This window comes from Gymnogyps californianus, chromosome 7 (genome assembly GCF_018139145.2).
Source record: "Gymnogyps californianus isolate 813 chromosome 7, ASM1813914v2, whole genome shotgun sequence".
NCBI lineage: Eukaryota > Metazoa > Chordata > Aves > Accipitriformes > Cathartidae > Gymnogyps > Gymnogyps californianus.
This window is the reverse complement of record NC_059477.1, coordinates 14,255,335-14,272,640: the sequence shown is the minus strand read 5'-3', so window position 1 is coordinate 14,272,640 and position 17,306 is coordinate 14,255,335. Positions and strand designations below refer to the sequence as shown.

General features: G+C 41.1%; 2 protein-coding genes across 6 annotated transcripts in view; one reads left to right on the top strand and one right to left on the bottom strand.

Annotated features, from left to right (window-relative positions):
- The window catches only part of CARF (calcium responsive transcription factor), a 38,058-nt gene extending 31,137 nt beyond the window's left edge, over positions 1-6,921 (bottom strand). For all 4 annotated transcript variants that reach the window (XM_050899851.1, XM_050899850.1, XM_050899852.1 and 1 more), the window contains exons 1-3: positions 6,862-6,921; positions 2,595-2,716; positions 779-1,000 (exon numbers count right to left, since the gene is read on the bottom strand). In XM_050899851.1, coding sequence (XP_050755808.1) covers positions 779-1,000; positions 2,595-2,705 — 333 coding nt within the window. In that variant the 5' untranslated portion in view covers positions 2,706-2,716; positions 6,862-6,921. The remainder of the gene's footprint in view (positions 1-778; positions 1,001-2,594; positions 2,717-6,861) is intronic.
- Positions 6,922-7,811: 890 nt separating this feature from the next.
- On the top strand, positions 7,812-17,090 carry WDR12 (WD repeat domain 12). Of its 2 annotated transcripts, XM_050899812.1 has the most exons (13): positions 7,812-7,884; positions 7,970-8,064; positions 9,364-9,458; positions 10,136-10,242; positions 11,142-11,257; positions 11,656-11,810; positions 12,565-12,610; positions 13,414-13,499; positions 13,690-13,830; positions 13,940-14,045; positions 14,845-14,977; positions 15,818-15,890; positions 16,626-17,090. In XM_050899812.1, exons 1-13 carry the CDS (start codon positions 7,844-7,846, stop codon positions 16,701-16,703), a joined length of 1,272 nt encoding a protein of 423 aa, XP_050755769.1. In that variant the 5' UTR covers positions 7,812-7,843; the 3' UTR covers positions 16,704-17,090. The 2 variants fall into 2 exon arrangements, with proteins under 2 accessions (XP_050755769.1, XP_050755770.1); XM_050899813.1 differs by lacking the exons at positions 7,812-7,884; positions 7,970-8,064; positions 9,364-9,458; positions 11,142-11,257 and having other exon boundaries at positions 10,203-10,242.
- The last annotated feature ends 216 nt before the right edge of the window (positions 17,091-17,306 follow it).

Genomic DNA, 17,306 nt, shown 5'->3' with positions numbered 1-17,306 from the left:
TCATGGACTAGCAGAATTAATCACAACATAAAAATTTTGACCTTTACTCCTAAGAAACTGACCTCTATGGGCAGCATTTTATGCAAAAGCAGATAGAAGAAAAGCTCCAGGACTTTAAAAAAACCCGTAAATTAGATCTCCTAGAATTCTGGAAAACTTAAACAACTCCTTATGGTAAATTTTCCTGTAATTACCAAGGACTTGTTCCCAACAATGTTATAAAACCTAGAATAACATAAAATATCATCTTGCTTCTAATTTATTACACTTTAAATGGATGAAGTGTCTTTACTGACAGTACACATGCCAACCAAGCCCTCTGGGTGAGAGAGTTACCTTTTTACAAAATAAGTGTTAAAAATTACAAAGCGATGTTTTAAGCAAATTAATTGGGGGGGGGGGGGGGAGAAGCAGAGACATAATAGGTTAGCTTATTGCTAATGTTCCAATCCCCTGAAAAACCCACAGAGAGACTTATCCAGGAAATATAGAGAAAGCAGTATCGGTAGAAGTATGAGATCTCATCACACAATAACATCCAGGCTTGATAATGACAAAAGACATAAGTTATTTAATAAAATTCGTAATGGCTGGAGAAAGGATTTGCCTACCTGAGGAAGGGCAACTGGAGCATGAACTGAACCACTGAAAAGTTTCACCTTGTTGCTAAAGTCTGAATCAGCTATTGTTACAACAAACAAGCACCACGTAAAAGAGTTCTTCAAAGAGCTCCCTCATCTGTGAATACACCACCTGCCCTGTTTTCACACACACTCACCATCGGCGCACTGGGCCCTCCTAGGGGCTGCAGCTCATAGACAGGCTGCCCGGTTTGGTCTACCAGTTGGAACTCCTCTGCAGAGTGAGGCTGCGGCTGGGGTGGCCGCGCGGGTGCAGCCGATGATGGAGAACTGCCCGAGAGGCGTACTGTGATGGGCAAGGCTGCTGGAGAGTCACTCTGTCCAAACAATGGATCCCTGGAATCCATGCAGGTTAGATGCTTTCACAGAGGAAAAACAGTAAAATGTACTTTAATCTTGAGTAGCAATTTCTATTAAAAAAAAAAAAAGAAGAAAGAAAAAGAAAAGAACATTTAAAACCAGTGTGCTGTATTGTATACTCGGAGGGAGTTCTTGTCCTTCCAATCAAGAGGCTACTAGCTAACATTAGCAGTTTTATTTTTGTTTTCCATTTCCATGCTGAAAATGTATTCATATTCCTGCTTCCTAGAACAAACTCTCTCTACTAAGGGGAAAGAAAATCCCTTGTGCCCAAAATCTGTTCCCCAAAACCACTCATCACTTTAAAACACCTCAAGTCTACCCATAAACTGAGAGAACTTATACCAAAAAAATACCCCTGTAAAACATCCACCAACTTGATTTGACTTCAACAGAAATCCTAGATACTATTCTACTCGGCCTTTAGATACATGCATTTAGCTATGAAGACAAAAATCTCTATACGCTTTCTTAATTCTTTACCACAGAAGAAACACAAGCAACACAAAGCCACCAATTCAAGTCCAAGAATTATACAGTGCAAGACCAAGAATCAGATTTTGCAAGTCTCAAAAAACAGGTACTCAGAGCTTATTCTCATCAAGCTTGCAGAATCAAGTTCTTACAGCACATCCCATTTTCATTAAATTTAAATGTTTAAGCACAAATATCTGTCGTGTTGAAACTCTGACAACACAAATATTAAACATGTAAAAATAATGGAAATAGGCAGCCCTTGTGTAAAATATCATGTCAGGCTGTGATTTGGCCAATGCAAGAAGGAGTGCAATTTGTTGTATCTCTTGCAGCAATCACACAAACAACTCTGACGTTTTTGCTACAAAAATTTGTAAACTGCAAATCCAAAGAGTGGGCAAAAATATTTCTAAATTTTATATTAAAGTCAGACCTGGGCCAAATAACCTTCTCAAAAATTCTGCAGGTATAAATCTGTGCTGAAACTGCCTACTGTAAACTACACTAGAAAAGCAGCAACAAATAAATGGCACTAGTTGTGTTAAAGACATTGTGTAGAGACCATAAGCACACTACTAAATCACTACCTGAATGATATTTTGTTAGCTGAAGTAATCTGCAGAAGAACATTTATGCACAGAAATCTCTCTGACTAAGAATATCTGGCAATATTTGATAATAAATACATTAAAGACTCCCCTTCCTCAATACCTACACAGATGTCCTGTGTCCCTCGATTCTCATTTGCCACATTTGGCCACTAAGCAATTTGACCTGATTTTCAAGTGTTCTGAACCCCTCCTACTCCAAGGCATGTCATCAAGTATTCTTTTATTAAAGGATTTTGTTAACACAATAAAACATATTTCTTCAGCACTATTACAGGATCTATTAATATAATTACTAAAGGTTGTCATTACATGTAACATCTGGATATTTATCAGTTCAAAACTGAATGGCACAAGAATCCAAGGGAAGGAACTTTTATAATTTTTTAAAAGACACAATGTATTACTATAAAGGCAAGAAAAAACACGTTGATGAAATATCATACTGTAAATTCATCGGAGAGGATGTAAAGAAAGCATCTACAAAGACAGGACATTCATACCTCACCTGAAAAACCCGATCATTTGTTTCTGACTCTCCTGTACTATTACAGTTCCCTATGAACAAATCATTAGATCCTTCCATAGCAATGTCATGGTCAGCTCCATACTTTTCCATTACAAGATGACCTGAAAAAGTTACAAAAATTTATCTCAGCCCTCTGTACTTTAGCCTCAACCAAGACATTGCTGCAGGGTTTTTTTTGGTCTTACAAATTTAGTCTTACAAGTTCTAACGTTGTTGCAAGCTAAAGGCAAAGCCCTCAAGAAATCCTTGCCTCTTTATCACTTTATTACTCACTGCAGAAAAATTTCAGCGCATTGCCCCAGGAGTACAGTTTAGCCTCTTGTATAAGACAATTTGCTTGACTTGTCATTGCACACACAGATACAAAACACACTTAGACACTCTCATGATTTTCATCTAAACATGTCCACAAGCACTCAACTAACAACCATATGCATCTAGGGGACACTTGATATTTAAAGATACACCAACACTGCTTTACAAAAATATTAGTCATCTACTTCCATAATCAGACAGGATTTGCGTTACCCAACTCTGTCATGCAGCCATCTTGAAGTAAATTACATTTGTTTTTAAGGGTTATAAAACAACATATAAATTAAATTACTATTGTTAGTCTACAGCAGTAAGCTTTGGGCAAGAAAAATGCCAGATATCTGAAACAAAATTTGGCATGAATCATGTGGTGAAAGACAAAAAGACAGAGCTCCCGGCACTTTGGAGATTTACCTCCTATCCCAAAGAAAAGTAGTTCAAGGAGCTCAGCTGCCCACTATAAACCTTCAAGTCAACAGATAATATTGGACAGTGAATTACCACATCCACAGGATAAGGCTTTCACCCAGACAGTATGCCCTTTAAAGCAGTGACCAATCCCAAATATTCATAAGCAATGAGACAAAATGACAAATTACCTTGGCCCCTATGTTACTAGAGAACATATATACTAGACTACACACATAATATGCCAAACTGAATAGAAGAAAACTTAATTCCTGCAGTTTGGGGGGGGAGGGGAGAAGGTGTTCAGGATTCTCAAGTAAATTCCTTGAGATGGACCTTCTTGGCTGTGGTATTTCAACCGTTTACAGCTTTAGTAAGGAGAATGTAAAAGGCTAGAGAGTCACTTGAAAAGAACTGTACAACCCTGGAAGCACAAATTTATTTTGCTTTGCAAAGATATAAAGGACCACAAGCAAAGCAAATCCACATCTCCTTGGCTTCTCAAGCTGAATAAAGCATCCTCCTGATACAAACAACATTGTGAAGTTAAGCTGCTCATATGCTCAATATACTAAATACTTTCATCTAAAGCAATTTATTTTTCCATTCAATTTTCAAGTGATGACACTCCAAACCAAGTTCCAAATGAAGTTACCTCACATTTACCAAATATTTTGTAGCTTTGAATCCAAGAACAATTATGAGATGTTTCAGTTAAAATGTCTGAAGCATGCTAGCAGCAAATGAAAAAAAGACAGAAAACTAGATTTCATCATCACTCAACCATTTCCCCTCAATTAAAAGATGTAAAGAAGATATGTCAGTTTTGCCAAAGCAGCACATTTAATTCTTTGAGATAAACTGAAGAAGTTTTTTCCAGGGATACTGATGGCACGTACCCTGAGTGTGCTGAAACTCAACTACAGAACACAAGGACAGCTGTATCGGGACAGACCAACAGCCCAAGTAGCCCAATATCCTGTATCTAACACTGGTTAATAATAAAGCTCAGGGAAAAAATGACAGCAGTAGGGTAAATATACAGTGATATTTATCCAGCTTCCTCTTACAAGCAGCCCAGAAATATCTGAAGTTTTATCTCTGTGTTTAAAAAATGCCCTTGGTACATTTTTGCCCTGCGACTTTGTCTAATCACTGTTCTAACCCAGGCAAACCATTGGCATGCACATCACCCTGGACAATGAACTTCAGGTTTAACCACCCAGATTTCATTAACCTAAGTGCTGTGCAACCCCAAACAAAAAAGATTTTTTTTTTTGTCTTAAAGAAATATACTTTTACAGATACTTACAAGTACATACATAGTTAATAAATTTTAAAGTTGTATAAATATTGCTAACAAATTCCCCAAACAAGGCAGTTAAATCCTGTATACATATATATATGTACAGATATTTTGTCATGAATTAGTAAATAACATACAAGTACCTCTTCTTTTCATAAACACTTTACGTAAGTGCCACAAAAATTTCCAATGTATGACCACTGTATCCCATGTTTAGCAACGAGTTGAAGGAGAAATGTGGGAGTTTAATGTTAGTGTAAAATGGGATCAACAGCTGTATCCTCAGTGCACCTATCAAACAGGCAGCTCTCCATGCCTCAGCTTTAGCCTTAATGCAGCTCCACCCAAACCACTCTACAGGCTGCTCTCCGTGAAGTCCACCACTCCAAGGCCGTTTCCAACTCAAGGGTTAGCGCATTTTAATGCCATAGGACTGCTTTCTTCACCCTGCCTCCATTTGGGAAGCACTTCGCTCAAAATAAAGGGAAATCTATGGCCATTGCTATCCTTGGTTGAACTCTACAAAGAGAGCAAGCAGCCACAGAAACTGCTAGCACAGGCAAACATGATAACCATCGTGAGCATTTTATGCAGGGTCTTACAGACAGGATCTTCAAGAGAGCAAACGCTATGCACTGCAATCTAGCCCACACATTACCATCAGTGGTTCAATTCCAAAGACAAACACGCTGATAGTTCAAGATCATTTAGCAAAACACAAAAGACAGTCAGATCTCAATTTATTTGGCCATCAAGAACTCTCATGATAATACAGCCATCAAAGCCAGGGGTACCTCTTGCATATGCTAGGTTCTCACCGACTGTCATGCACAGACATAACTCGTATAACATCAGGAACTTTCAACAGGAATGGGATTTCAATGCCCACTCTGAGGTGAACCTCTCTCGTAACAGTTGCAATCTCTCCTCTCTAATTCAGAAGCCCATATATTGTTTCTTAATATATAAACTTTTAAAGACACTAACAGAAAAGTCAAACTAGCATTACTTTAAAATCCTATTATTGACCAGTCACACCTCTATTAGATTTCTGTATTTTCTTGCCTCTGATTCTTTATTCTGTGGTAATACCTATACCTACCAACTACAAGCAGTGGACCCTAAAAATACACCAGTTCTAGACTGACATAATTTTAAGGCTTCATATGAATGCTTGCTTCTGCCTTCCCTCAGTTATGAGGCCTCTTTGTGAGGGCAACATGCAGCCAGATTCCAAAAGGAAACACTGCCTTTCAAAGTCCCAGAGCTAGTTATTTTAACACCGAGTCAATAGTGCAATATTTTAGTCATAAGAAGAAACCTAAACCATAAAAAACAGGTAAGTCCATTGTGATAATAAGCACGTTCTACCTAGAAGTACCCTGTTTGGGCAGAAGGGAGGGAATTCTCTTACATTTTTCAAGCTTCAAGTTTTCAATCCATACCCAATAGAAAAAAAAAAAAAAAAGGAAATCAAAGCTTGACCGTTTTTAGCATTTCTGACAACAATATTCCCCATTCTGGTTTTAATTTATACTTTATGACAGGAAATACATAGTCAAATGCCTCACCAACAATCTTTTTTGGGTTTTCCATTAAATGTTTCAGAGGTTTTATAAAAAGATTTAAGATAATTGCACAGCTTACAAAAATTAAACACTCTCTCTGAAAAAGCTACCCCTGATGGCATTTCTCTACCACCATTATGAAGGGCACAAATTACAGTAAAACACAACAGGGAGGAAATTAGGGCACAGTGATACCCTCAAGTAAATGAGTTACAATTAGCTTTATATTAACTTGTATCAGGTTTGAGATTTAGCTTATCTCTGTCATGGAAGAGCAGGCAGATACTGTTAAGAATGCACAGAAGATCCAGGGACTCCTACTTAAAAGGTTTCTCAAGTAAGTCACTTTTATGTAGCTACCACAAGTATCTGGAAAATGCACTTGTGTCAATTACATTGACAAACAACGTTAGATCTTTTAAATACGCTTAAGAAATAGATGAGATTTCAGAGTCTCACAAAACATCAAGACTCAACACCTGCCCGCTCCAGCAAGTTGCCCCAACCTGAGTCACCACCTAGGGAAAGCTCAACTGTTCCCCGAGAGGTCACAAGTAACTGCCAAAAGGTCGGAAAATATATACATAAACCAAGCACACAGCAGGTACTCACACAAGCAGCCTTCTCCCAAAAAAGCAAATTCACTTACAGCTTCTTTTAGAGTCCACTGCATGTTGGATTTATTACTTTTAGCAGGAAGTTTATTGTTGATGTGTCACTTTACATGCAAAGAAACACAACCCAAGTTACACCAAGAAGACACCATCAGCAGCGAATAGCCCCACTCCCCAGCTCGCCGGCTCCAGCAACGCCGCAGCCCCACACGGGGAACTACTCACCGCCGCGGAGGCAAAGCCGGTACCGCGGGCTGCCCCGCATCGCCCCGGCCCGGCCGGGGGTGCAGCAAGGCAACCCCCGGGTGAGGGGGAGGCACGGGACACCCCTCCAGCGGCGCAAGGGCCTGCGAGTGCCCCACGGAAAGCGCCCCCCCCCCACGCCCCAGCCCTGAGGGGAACGGGGGGGGCACCTCACCCCCTCACCCTGCGCCCCCCGGCCCTCCCACACCGGTCACACCCCTCCGCGCCACAGCCCCGGGGCGGGGGGAGTGGGACACACAAGCGCGGGCCCCGCCTGCCGCCCCGAGGGAAGAGCGCGGCCCGGCCCACGGCGGCCCGGCCGCCGCCAGCCCCGCGGGGAGCGGCGGCGGATGCAGAAGCAGTCCACTCAGCCTCGCCTCACCTCCCGCAGGCACCGCCATGGAGACCGCCCCTCGGCGCACGCGCGCCACCGCGCCCGCCCTCGAGCCGAGAGGGAGGGAGGGAAGGAGGGAGGGAGGAGGGGGCGCGCAGAGGGCGCCGGGAAGGTGGCGGCGCGGGGCCTCCCGGGAGCCGTAGCTCGGGGGCCGGGGCGCGCGCGGCATGCTGGGCGTTGTGGTCTCCAGGGCAACTCGCCGCCGGCCGCGTGGCGCAGCGGGCTCGGCAGCGCGCGGCGCGGGCCCGGCCGGACCGGGCCGCGGGAGGGGGCTTCGGCGGGGCCGGCGGGCGGGGAGGCGGTGCCCCGCGGGCGGGCGCGGCTAATCGCGGCACGTGGTCGGGGGCGAGGCCGGTGGCGGCGGCAGCAGCAGCGGCAGCATGGCGCAGCTCACGGCGCGGTTCCGCACCGAGAACAGCAGGTGAGGGGGCGCCCGCCCGGGCCGGGGGAGGGTGGGTTTGAGGTGGGGGTATCGCAGAGGCGGTAACGGCGCTGTGTGCCCGCAGGTACGCCGTGGAGGATGTGCCCTTCTCGGTGCCCGCGGCCTCCGAGACCACTGACCTCAGCCACCTCATCAACAAGCTGCTGGCGGCCGGTAACGGTAGGTGCCGGGGCGGGCGGCCGCTTCTCCCCAGCGAGAGCTCAGAGCAGCCCCGAGCAGGCGCTGGCCTCGCGTGCTCGCCTGTCTTTCAGAGCCGCTCTGCCAAGGGGTGACAAGTTCCACTTCATCCCCGTGTTTCTGACCACACGCCCCAGGCGAGGGCACAGGCTGCGGCTCTGCCACAAGCTGCCCCGCTGCCGAACGCACCAGGCGAGTCAGGCTCATGCTTTGGCTGAACTTGGCTCGCTGCAGCACGTGGTGCTGCAAGCGGGACAGCTCAGGGCAGGCCCGGCCGAAGAAATGTGCTGTCAAAGTCAGGAGTGGCACCCTGTGACCCACAGGCCCCTCAGGGAGGTCAGGCTTCAGCCTGCGCTGGTCCTGCCCTTCTGTTTTGGTCTGGCTATCCAGAGTAAGACACTTTTTGAACCTTATCTGAAACTCAGCAGGTATCAGTGCCGGTGGGCAGCCCCAGGAGAAATGCTCCAAAGGCTGGATTAGTGTGTGCCCAGCACCACAGACCAAGCTGCCCCAGTAGATGGGAGTGGGAGTGTTCCGCAAAACCTGGCAAAAGAACTAATGAAACCAAAGGTTTGGTTTTTATGAAAGCCTTTGAGAAGAGCTCAGCCGTTCTGTCAATGCTAGCTGAAATGGGCCTGACTGGAAAGATTTTCAGGGGAAAGACCTGTGCAATGTTGTTGAAAAATCCCATTTTCTATAAGAAACTAGACTAGTTGTATCTTAACCTGCTGAGACTTCTGCAAGTTGCTTTTAACCCATGAAATTGCGAACAAACTAGTGCACAGTGCAGTGCTCTGGTTGAAATGTGGGGCCTTTGTCAACTATGCCATTACAGAGAGAGAAATATGAACCAAAGATTCTTAGGATTTTCCTATTGCTGCCTCAAATACAGGGCTCTAGCTAGTGATGATAAAGATGTGGGCTAGCAGGGGCAAGCTCCGTACAGAACAGTGATGAAGCACCACTGGGGTTTGATTAGACATAGCTACAGAGAAAAGGATTTAGAAAATAATGTGTTAACAATAAGAGGCAAACTTAACTCTTTGAACCCCAACAGCAAATTTTCCTTCCTCTTAACTCACATAATCCTGTGGAATTCATGGGCTGCCCACACAACTAGAAGAAACCGACTGTTCTGCTGGGGTTTTTTTTGTTTGTGTTTTGTCTTTTTTAATCTCTTGCTGGCTCTCTTCTCCTGAACCAGCCACAGAATGATGCTGTTCTTAATGGTATCAAATAAATAGTGACACATGAACATGGATTTTTCCTAATTTGTTTCAGTGGATCACAAATATGTGGAATTTGACTTCCTTATCAATGGCCAGTTCTTGCGTATGCCGCTGGTCACGCACATGGAAATGGAAAATATCTCCACGGTAAGTCATACGCCGTTTCTCACCATCTTGGACAGTAGAACAGACTTAGCCAGTTTACTTCAATCTGATTTCTGTCACATTGAAGTAATTTCTACTGTCATCCTGATTAGGTAGAATTCCTTGCTCAGTTTTATTTCTTTTCTGATTTTCCCAGGAGAATTCTGTGTTTTTAAATCCATTCTGAACTGCAAAGTGATTAAAGAGTATGGGACTGAGCAGTGCAAGGAATATCATTATCCAGTCTGTTGTCTGTATACAGTTCAGAGGGGAAATTCTTGTCTTAGTCAGTTCATCATTAATATATTTTTGTCTCCTACTCATTAGTTACATTGGGGGATAATGGAGGAGGTTAGCATTACCTCTAGAAAATGTTGAGAAGTATTTTAGACACCAGTTTTGTATGGGTAAATACAGAAGAAGAGGAACCTGAGAAGAGTGAAATTATTTGCTTTTGCTTCCAGCCTTGCTATTAATAGTAATTTGATAAAAATATGGAAAGCAATATAATTCAGACACTTTTTTCTAAAGACTTGAATTCCACTAATGTGGCAAAGGACTTGGATACCAAGATCTTTCCCCAATAAACTTGTATATTTGCACCATACTACGGTTAAATATTACTGGTTTTGATTAAAAAAAAATAAAACGACACTAAAGTATTTTGTCTGTGAACTCAGGAAGAAGTGGTGGAGATAGAGTATGTGGAGAAATATATGGCCCCTCAGCCAGAGGAATGCATCTTCCATGATGACTGGATCAGTTCTGTTCAAGCCACTGAAGAATGGTACCGCACTAAGCCAATTCTAAGTTTTGTCTTGCTTATTCCTGTTGTGTGCAGAGGACTCCATGGTGTCAAATGGAGTGGTATTCAGTCTCTTTAATAATCTGGCATTTTTTCCCCCTCTTTGCTCTGTTTTTGGTTTGTGGGGTTTTTTTTAACCTGTCAAGTCAGTCAGCTACTTGCTTTTGTACGCAGTTCAGTTTTAACATCTCTATGCTGACAGTGACTTTAACACAAGTAGAAAACAGCTGGAGTCACTGAACATGAGATACTGTTAATACAAATGGATAATACAAATGGTGTTTACTATCCTTTCTCTTAAAGGACAGCAAGATTTCCTTATCTCTCTTTTTAGCTTAAACCTTTGACTTCAAATGCGACGTTCATTAGCAACAAATATAATAGTGTACCTTTATGCAGAGCTTTTCTTTAAAAAAACCCAACCAACCATAGTTGTCTTTTTCTACTGTATTTTCGCATTCATTTTCCAATCAACTAGGTATTGTTCCTCTATTAAGTAATGGTTTGAAAATGCTTTGTGATCCTCTAGTAACATACCATGAACAACAAATTATCTTTTATTTTAAATGACGTAAGTGATCTTAAGTCTCACCTACCAGAATATGCAGTACTCCCATTGCTTTTCTTTGTGGCCTGTACTCCTAGCCTTGCAGTTGTAGATTTTAATGAAGCTTTGCTCTGTAACAAAAAGATTTTTTTACTTTTCCAAACCTTTTTTTTTTTTTTTTTTTTTTAAGACACACAAAGTAGCTATATTTTGAATTCGTTTCAGCTAACCAGTTACTATGCTCATATTTTTCCAAGTTTCTGGTTGAGGCTTTTTTTCATAAAAACATTGTTGGTTTTAAACACAATAATGTTTCAAATTCTGTACCCCATAGGATATTAACTGGCTGCTACGATCAGACTGCTCGAATCTGGTCTTTGGAAGGAAAATCCATCATGACAATAGCTGGGCATACAGAAGTAGTGAAGGATGTGGCATGGGTGAAGCAAGGTCAGTATATATATTAGGGGAGTAGTAATAGTTTGATTTATTAGGGGAGAAATGTCAGCATTCCTCAACCATGAATATTTAATTATCTAAATGCTACAATTATTTTGATCTCTGTCAGTGGTGTTAGAAATGAAGTCATGGTGCGAGTAAAACAGTCCTTTAACAGTAATGAGTGTGGTTAGTTTAACATGTACGTTGTCTAGCCACTTTGCAGTCTTCGTTAGCAAATATTGGTATGTATATTTATATTAATTGTACTTGCAGGGTAACATGATGTAAACTGAGATATGTATGAGTTTCTGTCTATCTGCTATTTCTTCTTTGACTAGAATAATTATATATAGACTATAAAGACTGGAAAGCTGAGTTGGTGTGAGCGTGACTTTTTTCTTCCTCAGATAGTTTATCGTGCCTGTTACTCAGTGCTTCTATGGACCAAACTGTCCTGCTATGGGAGTGGAATGTGGAGAAAAACAAAGTGAAAGCCCTTCACTGCTGCAGGGGACATGCTGGGAGTGTAGACTCCATAGCTGTTGATTGCACGGGAACTAAAGTGAGTGACTCCTGGAAAGAAACGTTTGTCTTTTGGGATATTAGCAGCCCATTGTCCCTGCATAGGTACTAGTCATCATGTTATTATGACTGACACACTGATAAGTTTCCAGTCTTGTTATAAATGGCGGTTATTGAGGATTAGGAGTGCTATATCAACGCTAGGCCATCTTTTCAAAGTGATGCACTTAACCTCTAATATCACAAAAAGCTGAAGGTGACTTTAGATAGCACAAGCCATTATATTGCTGCTTTTGACTTCTGTGAGTGAAGTTGAATATTTATTTTTAAGTAAATTTTACTTTTAACGCATGTAAATTTTGCGTTGTAATGAACTATTTTCAAATTTTACCTAAATTTTCACAGTATTGTGGGACAAAAATTTCCAGAGTGATACTCAGAAAAAGCAGGTGGTAGAAGAGGTCCTTTCCCTTTATCCAAGAATTCAACAGTTAAGAGCACTTACACCAAAGATGGAGTCATCGCTCCCAGTTTGACTCAATATCAGGTTAAAACAAAACGTTCTGGTGCTGAAGGAAATAGAGATATTTTGTAGATATTTTTCCTGCAAAGGAAGGAAAAAGAGTAATCTGATTTATGTGTAATTTTTTTTTTTTTTTTTTTTTTTGAGGAGCCCAGCACTGTTCTTCATGTGTTATGACCCATTAGTTAACTTTTCAAGCAGGAGGTCTATCTAGTATGGCTCACAAGGTCTGTCTGGATCAACTTTTAACAAAATGTTTCTCTTCATACAGTTCTGCAGTGGCTCCTGGGATAAGATGTTAAAGATCTGGTCTGCAGGTAAGATAAGTGTAAACTGGGATTCTTGGCTCTCTTAAAAAAACCCTGTACTTAACCTGAAAGATGGGTATCTGAATACTTTCATCTTTAAGAAAATTTGAGTCTGTAATATTAAAAGCAAGCTAGAACTTTTTTCTTTGGTAAGCTTTGTAAGGCTATACATCACTATATTAAGTTACTGTTTTGGTTGGTAGCACAATTTCAGATACGGTTATCAACTGCGTGCTGATGTTTACTTTATTCACAACACAGTACTTTCCCTTTCATTTATTTTTAATGGATTTATATAAATGTGCAGGTTTGAGTATAGACTTCTTACAAATCAAAAGTTTGGGGGTTATTTTCCTGTTCTATTATTGACACCATAATATGGAGGACAGTAAGATGACCAGGTCTTTTCTAGAAATGTAGACTAATCCCATTTGATCTGAGTGCTTTCTTTCACTGTTCCAAGTCATATTCTTTCAGTTTGGGAGTATATATGTACGTATTGTATCTAAAAGAAAGATTGTGTTTATCATACACCTGAATTACTGTTGGAATTTTCCATGAGTAAGGATGGTCTTAAAAATTCATTGGGACTTCATTTTAAAACTGCGTGACCTGGGGAATATCACTCAATTTGTATTCATTTTTCTCTTGCTCAAAATGGAGGTAATACTGATCTGATCAGAGGTGTAAGGTTAAAATATTCATGCATCATAGACAGGTTAGGAACTGTAAATATGGGGTTTTGCTTAATTACTTATATGGAAGTGCAATTCAAAAACCTCTAGATCAAGTCTGACTGTCTTCTATCACAGTACCTACAGATGAAGAGGATGAAATGGAAGAAGCAGCTAACAGACCACGGAAGAAGCAGAAAACTGAACAGCTGGGACTAACAAGGGTAAGATGAGCTCCAAGTTTGTCCAGGATTTTATTTTAGAAGCGTGGCCACACAAAATAATTTCTCTTTGTTAAAAGTGACTATGTGAAAACTTCTGGTGATATGTCTCAGGCTGATCAGACACATATTTTTATTTGTTGAAAGAATAGATTGGCAATATTCAATCTAATCTCTCACCTTTGAATTCTAGACTCCCCTGGCAACCCTCTCTGGCCACACAGAAGCTGTCTCCTCTGTGCTGTGGTCAGATGCTGAAGAAATTTGCAGTGCGTCATGGGACCACACCATTAAACTCTGGGATGCGGAGACTGGAGATCTCAAATCAAGTTTGGTGAGGTCATTATAATTTGTCTGTAGGTTCAGCTGAAGTCCAGCTTAAAGAAAAAAGTTGTGCAAAATAATGGCTCCTCTCTTAGAGTTACTATTTTCTTTTCTGACAGACAGGAAACAAAGTGTTTAATTCTGTCTCTTACTCACCACTGTGTCGACGCCTCGCATCCGGGAGCACTGACAGACACATTAGACTATGGGATCCTCGCAGCAAAGGTGAGCTAAAACATGCATGTTCTCAAAGTTGTTTTTTCAAAATCAGAACTTCTCCCTGTTGGGAGACATCTCACAAACTGTTTTCTGGTCCCTCTGCTTGAAACAACCCATTTGGAGGCTTTTATTAAATACAAAGATTACGTCTATTTTCCGTAATCTAGTGCAAGACTTCTTTTGATTTCTCACCTAATAACTCAGCTTAGGTTTTCCCTTTTTTTTTTTTTTTAAACTTACTAATGAATGTTCAACTGTGCAGTTGCAGGCCTGAACTTTATTTTTTTTGGTAAGGTTTACACCTAAGTTGGTCGGACCATCATTAAAGTGAAATAGTAGTCACTCTGTTGCAATATAGTGGTGCCATGTCTGACAGGATTGCGGATAACGTATGACTGAGCCTACCAGATTTATTTCATAGACATGTTTACTTGTTTAGCTTCTATAAATCTAATGCAGAGTTTAACAGTATTATCTTCTTATATGTTAATAATAAAAGCATTTTTTGGTTTGCCTTTTTCAAAAATCTTTGAAAAGAGAGTTTAGTGACAAGAAGATACATTTTGAGTTTTGTTTGGTGGTGGTTTTTTTTTTTTCCTCCCCAGAACTTGTGTGGCTTATATTTTTGTTTGCTTTCTTTAAAGTTCACTTTGATTTTGAAGTTAGAATTACTGGTGGGAGAAACACTTACCTTGAACACAAATATGTTGCTGACTGCTTTTCTCACTGGATTTTGTATGCATCTTAAAAGTGCCGGTTCCAGTTGGCGTCTACTGATGTCTTTCCCCCCTCTTTTTCTGTCCAGATGGCTCTCTGGTTCTCCTCTCTCTGACATCTCACACAGGCTGGGTGACGTCTGTGAAGTGGTCACCTACCCATGAGCATCAGCTGATCTCTGGTTCTCTGGACAACATTGTGAAGCTCTGGGACACAAGGAGGTAAAATAAACATGCATTCTTTGTTTTTCAAAGGCATGTAAGCTTACAGGGTGAGTTAACCTAATGAAATAGCAAAAGGAGCCTGAGACATTTGTTGGAAACTCCTGTGGCATTTGTGAAAATCCTCTAGGTTTTAGGAGTCAAGCATATAACAAAAGGGAGAAAAATACTTGTAGTCTACCAGAAGACCTGTGGCTTAACATCTGTGAGAGCTGTATGGCATTCCAACACGGGACTTACCTGGCATTAACAGCAGCATTGATTGACATGCAGAAGGCAGCAACCATAATATTGCTGCTGAGATTAGGAACAGCAGAAGGTCTGCTAACCATTCCTCTATTTTAAGGAACAAAATACATTCTCTGTGTAAGGAATGAGCCTAACAGTGTGAAGTTTCACTTGATACTCTTTTCAGACCTTTCATTACAAATTTCCAAGCAATGAAGTGGTTTGCATTCGGAAGACATAAATGGCTTTTCTGGAAAACACACACAGTCGAGCAGCATCCACACATGGAAGAAGGAAACTATATGATAAACTGTTCCTAACAAGCAGACTGATTGAATTTCAGTCTCAAGGTAGTTTGCAAGCAGGTGAAAAATGTTGCCGCTTTTCTCTTTGGGGATGTAGGAGAGGTTAACACTGATGTGATCAGCTCTGGAGAAAGCAGAGAAAACGCCACAGATGGTAGATATCTGTACTCTCTGAAAGTGTTTATAACTGCTAGACTACATCTGTTTGATAGCATCATGATAGTATTTCTTCCAGGGACCAATTTTGTTTTCTGTGATTGCTCACGTAACTTCCAACATGTGACTGTAAATACCTGTGTTTTACCAGTTGCAAAGCTCCTCTGTATGACTTGGCTGCTCATGAAGACAAGGTTTTGTGTGTGGACTGGACAGAAGCAGGGGTAAGAATCTGAAGAGCAAGTTACTCAATAGCTATGCATGGTGGTTAGAAAGAGGGCTAAAAGCAGTCATGGACTATTTTTTCCTTTATGCTTAAAGATAGAACAGGAAGTTTTAGTTGTGCTGTGGTTGATAACTGGCTGTTATTGTCATACGCACTGCAGCACTTCCCCATGCTACTGTGCAAAGGAGTAGGATGGGAGTTTAAGCTCTGTAGCATTAAGTGGGCATTACACTGATATTCCAAACAAGGAGAGACACAAGAACAGCACCACACCTCGCTGAGAAAATTCATGTTCCAAGGTACCATTTGCTGCCATGGAGACTAAAGCAGCAGCATGAACTGACAGCTGGGGCATGGCAGTACATGTAGAAGGGGGGAACTATATAATCCTCTATAGCAAGGTGTTCTGCTACTGTGGCGGTACACACATGTATAAAATGGGAAAAAAACATTTTGTTAATGTCAAGATTCTCAGTGTGGCTCCTGTTCTCAGTAAAAGGCAGGAAAAGCACTAGAAATTTTCCTGCAAAAGCTTTGCTTCTAATTTTAGGAGGAGGGTAAGAGACAAGGTTGCTTCTGCACTTTGATTCTGGGTTTTAGTCATGCATTAACAGTTCATTATTCATTACTTCTTTTTATGTCTTCAAAGGAAAGAAAATTAGAGTCCTCAACTTTTGTGTTGGTATTTTGCTTAGTTCTGATATTAATCACAGTTTTCTTTTCCTCTCATCAGTTGCTATTGAGTGGAGGCGCAGACAACAAACTGTATTGCTACAGCTACCCAGCTACAGCCTCAGATGTTGGAGCATGAAGGTCAACAGCCAGAAGACTTTTTTTTAAAAAAAGATTTTTGCAGCAGTCACTCTCTGTTAGCATCCCTACACAACCAACATCTGAAGAAAGGAGTTTTTTGTTGCTCAGAGAGCTGTTGTTCCTGTTGTTTGTATTGGTAACCTATATTTGTCACAGAAAAATGGCAACAAGCAGTTACGAATGTGATTAGTACGAAACAAAGCAAAGGGTGTCTCCTCCCTTTTTGATGGCTTTGAATTAACATCTTTTAAATGACTATCTGTATAGCCCTTTTAATAAGGAGTAAACTGTTCCTGATACTTACAGAAAAATTACTCACTGGACTAAATTATTTTTTTTAGTTTACCTGTTTTCCCTTGAAAAAAAAATAAACCTTTTATCTACAGTTCATTGGTTTAGTGCCTCACTTTAGATAAAAATCAGACTTCAGCTCTCCTTTCAGTATGGCTGTTGGCAGTTCTTGCGATTAGGTCCTTAATTGATGAACCCAGGCTTCTTTCTAGAATGAAGATTTAGTATGTTTGCAGTGCAAATGGTATGATATAAAAGAACTTGACAGATTTACTGGCAGATGAAATATTCCAGTTTTTTGTTGCTCATA

Bases quoted from the DNA above. Each gene is read 5' to 3' on its own strand.
- WDR12 (XM_050899812.1), top strand. From the start codon at position 7,844: ATGGCGCAGCTCACGGCGCGGTTCCGCACCGAGAACAGCAG. The intron at 14,046-14,844 runs GTGAGCTAAAAC...TTTTCTGTCCAG, and splicing joins ATGGGATCCTCGCAGCAAAG to ATGGCTCTCTGGTTCTCCTC. The intron at 14,978-15,817 runs GTAAAATAAACA...GTGTTTTACCAG, and splicing joins AAGCTCTGGGACACAAGGAG to TTGCAAAGCTCCTCTGTATG.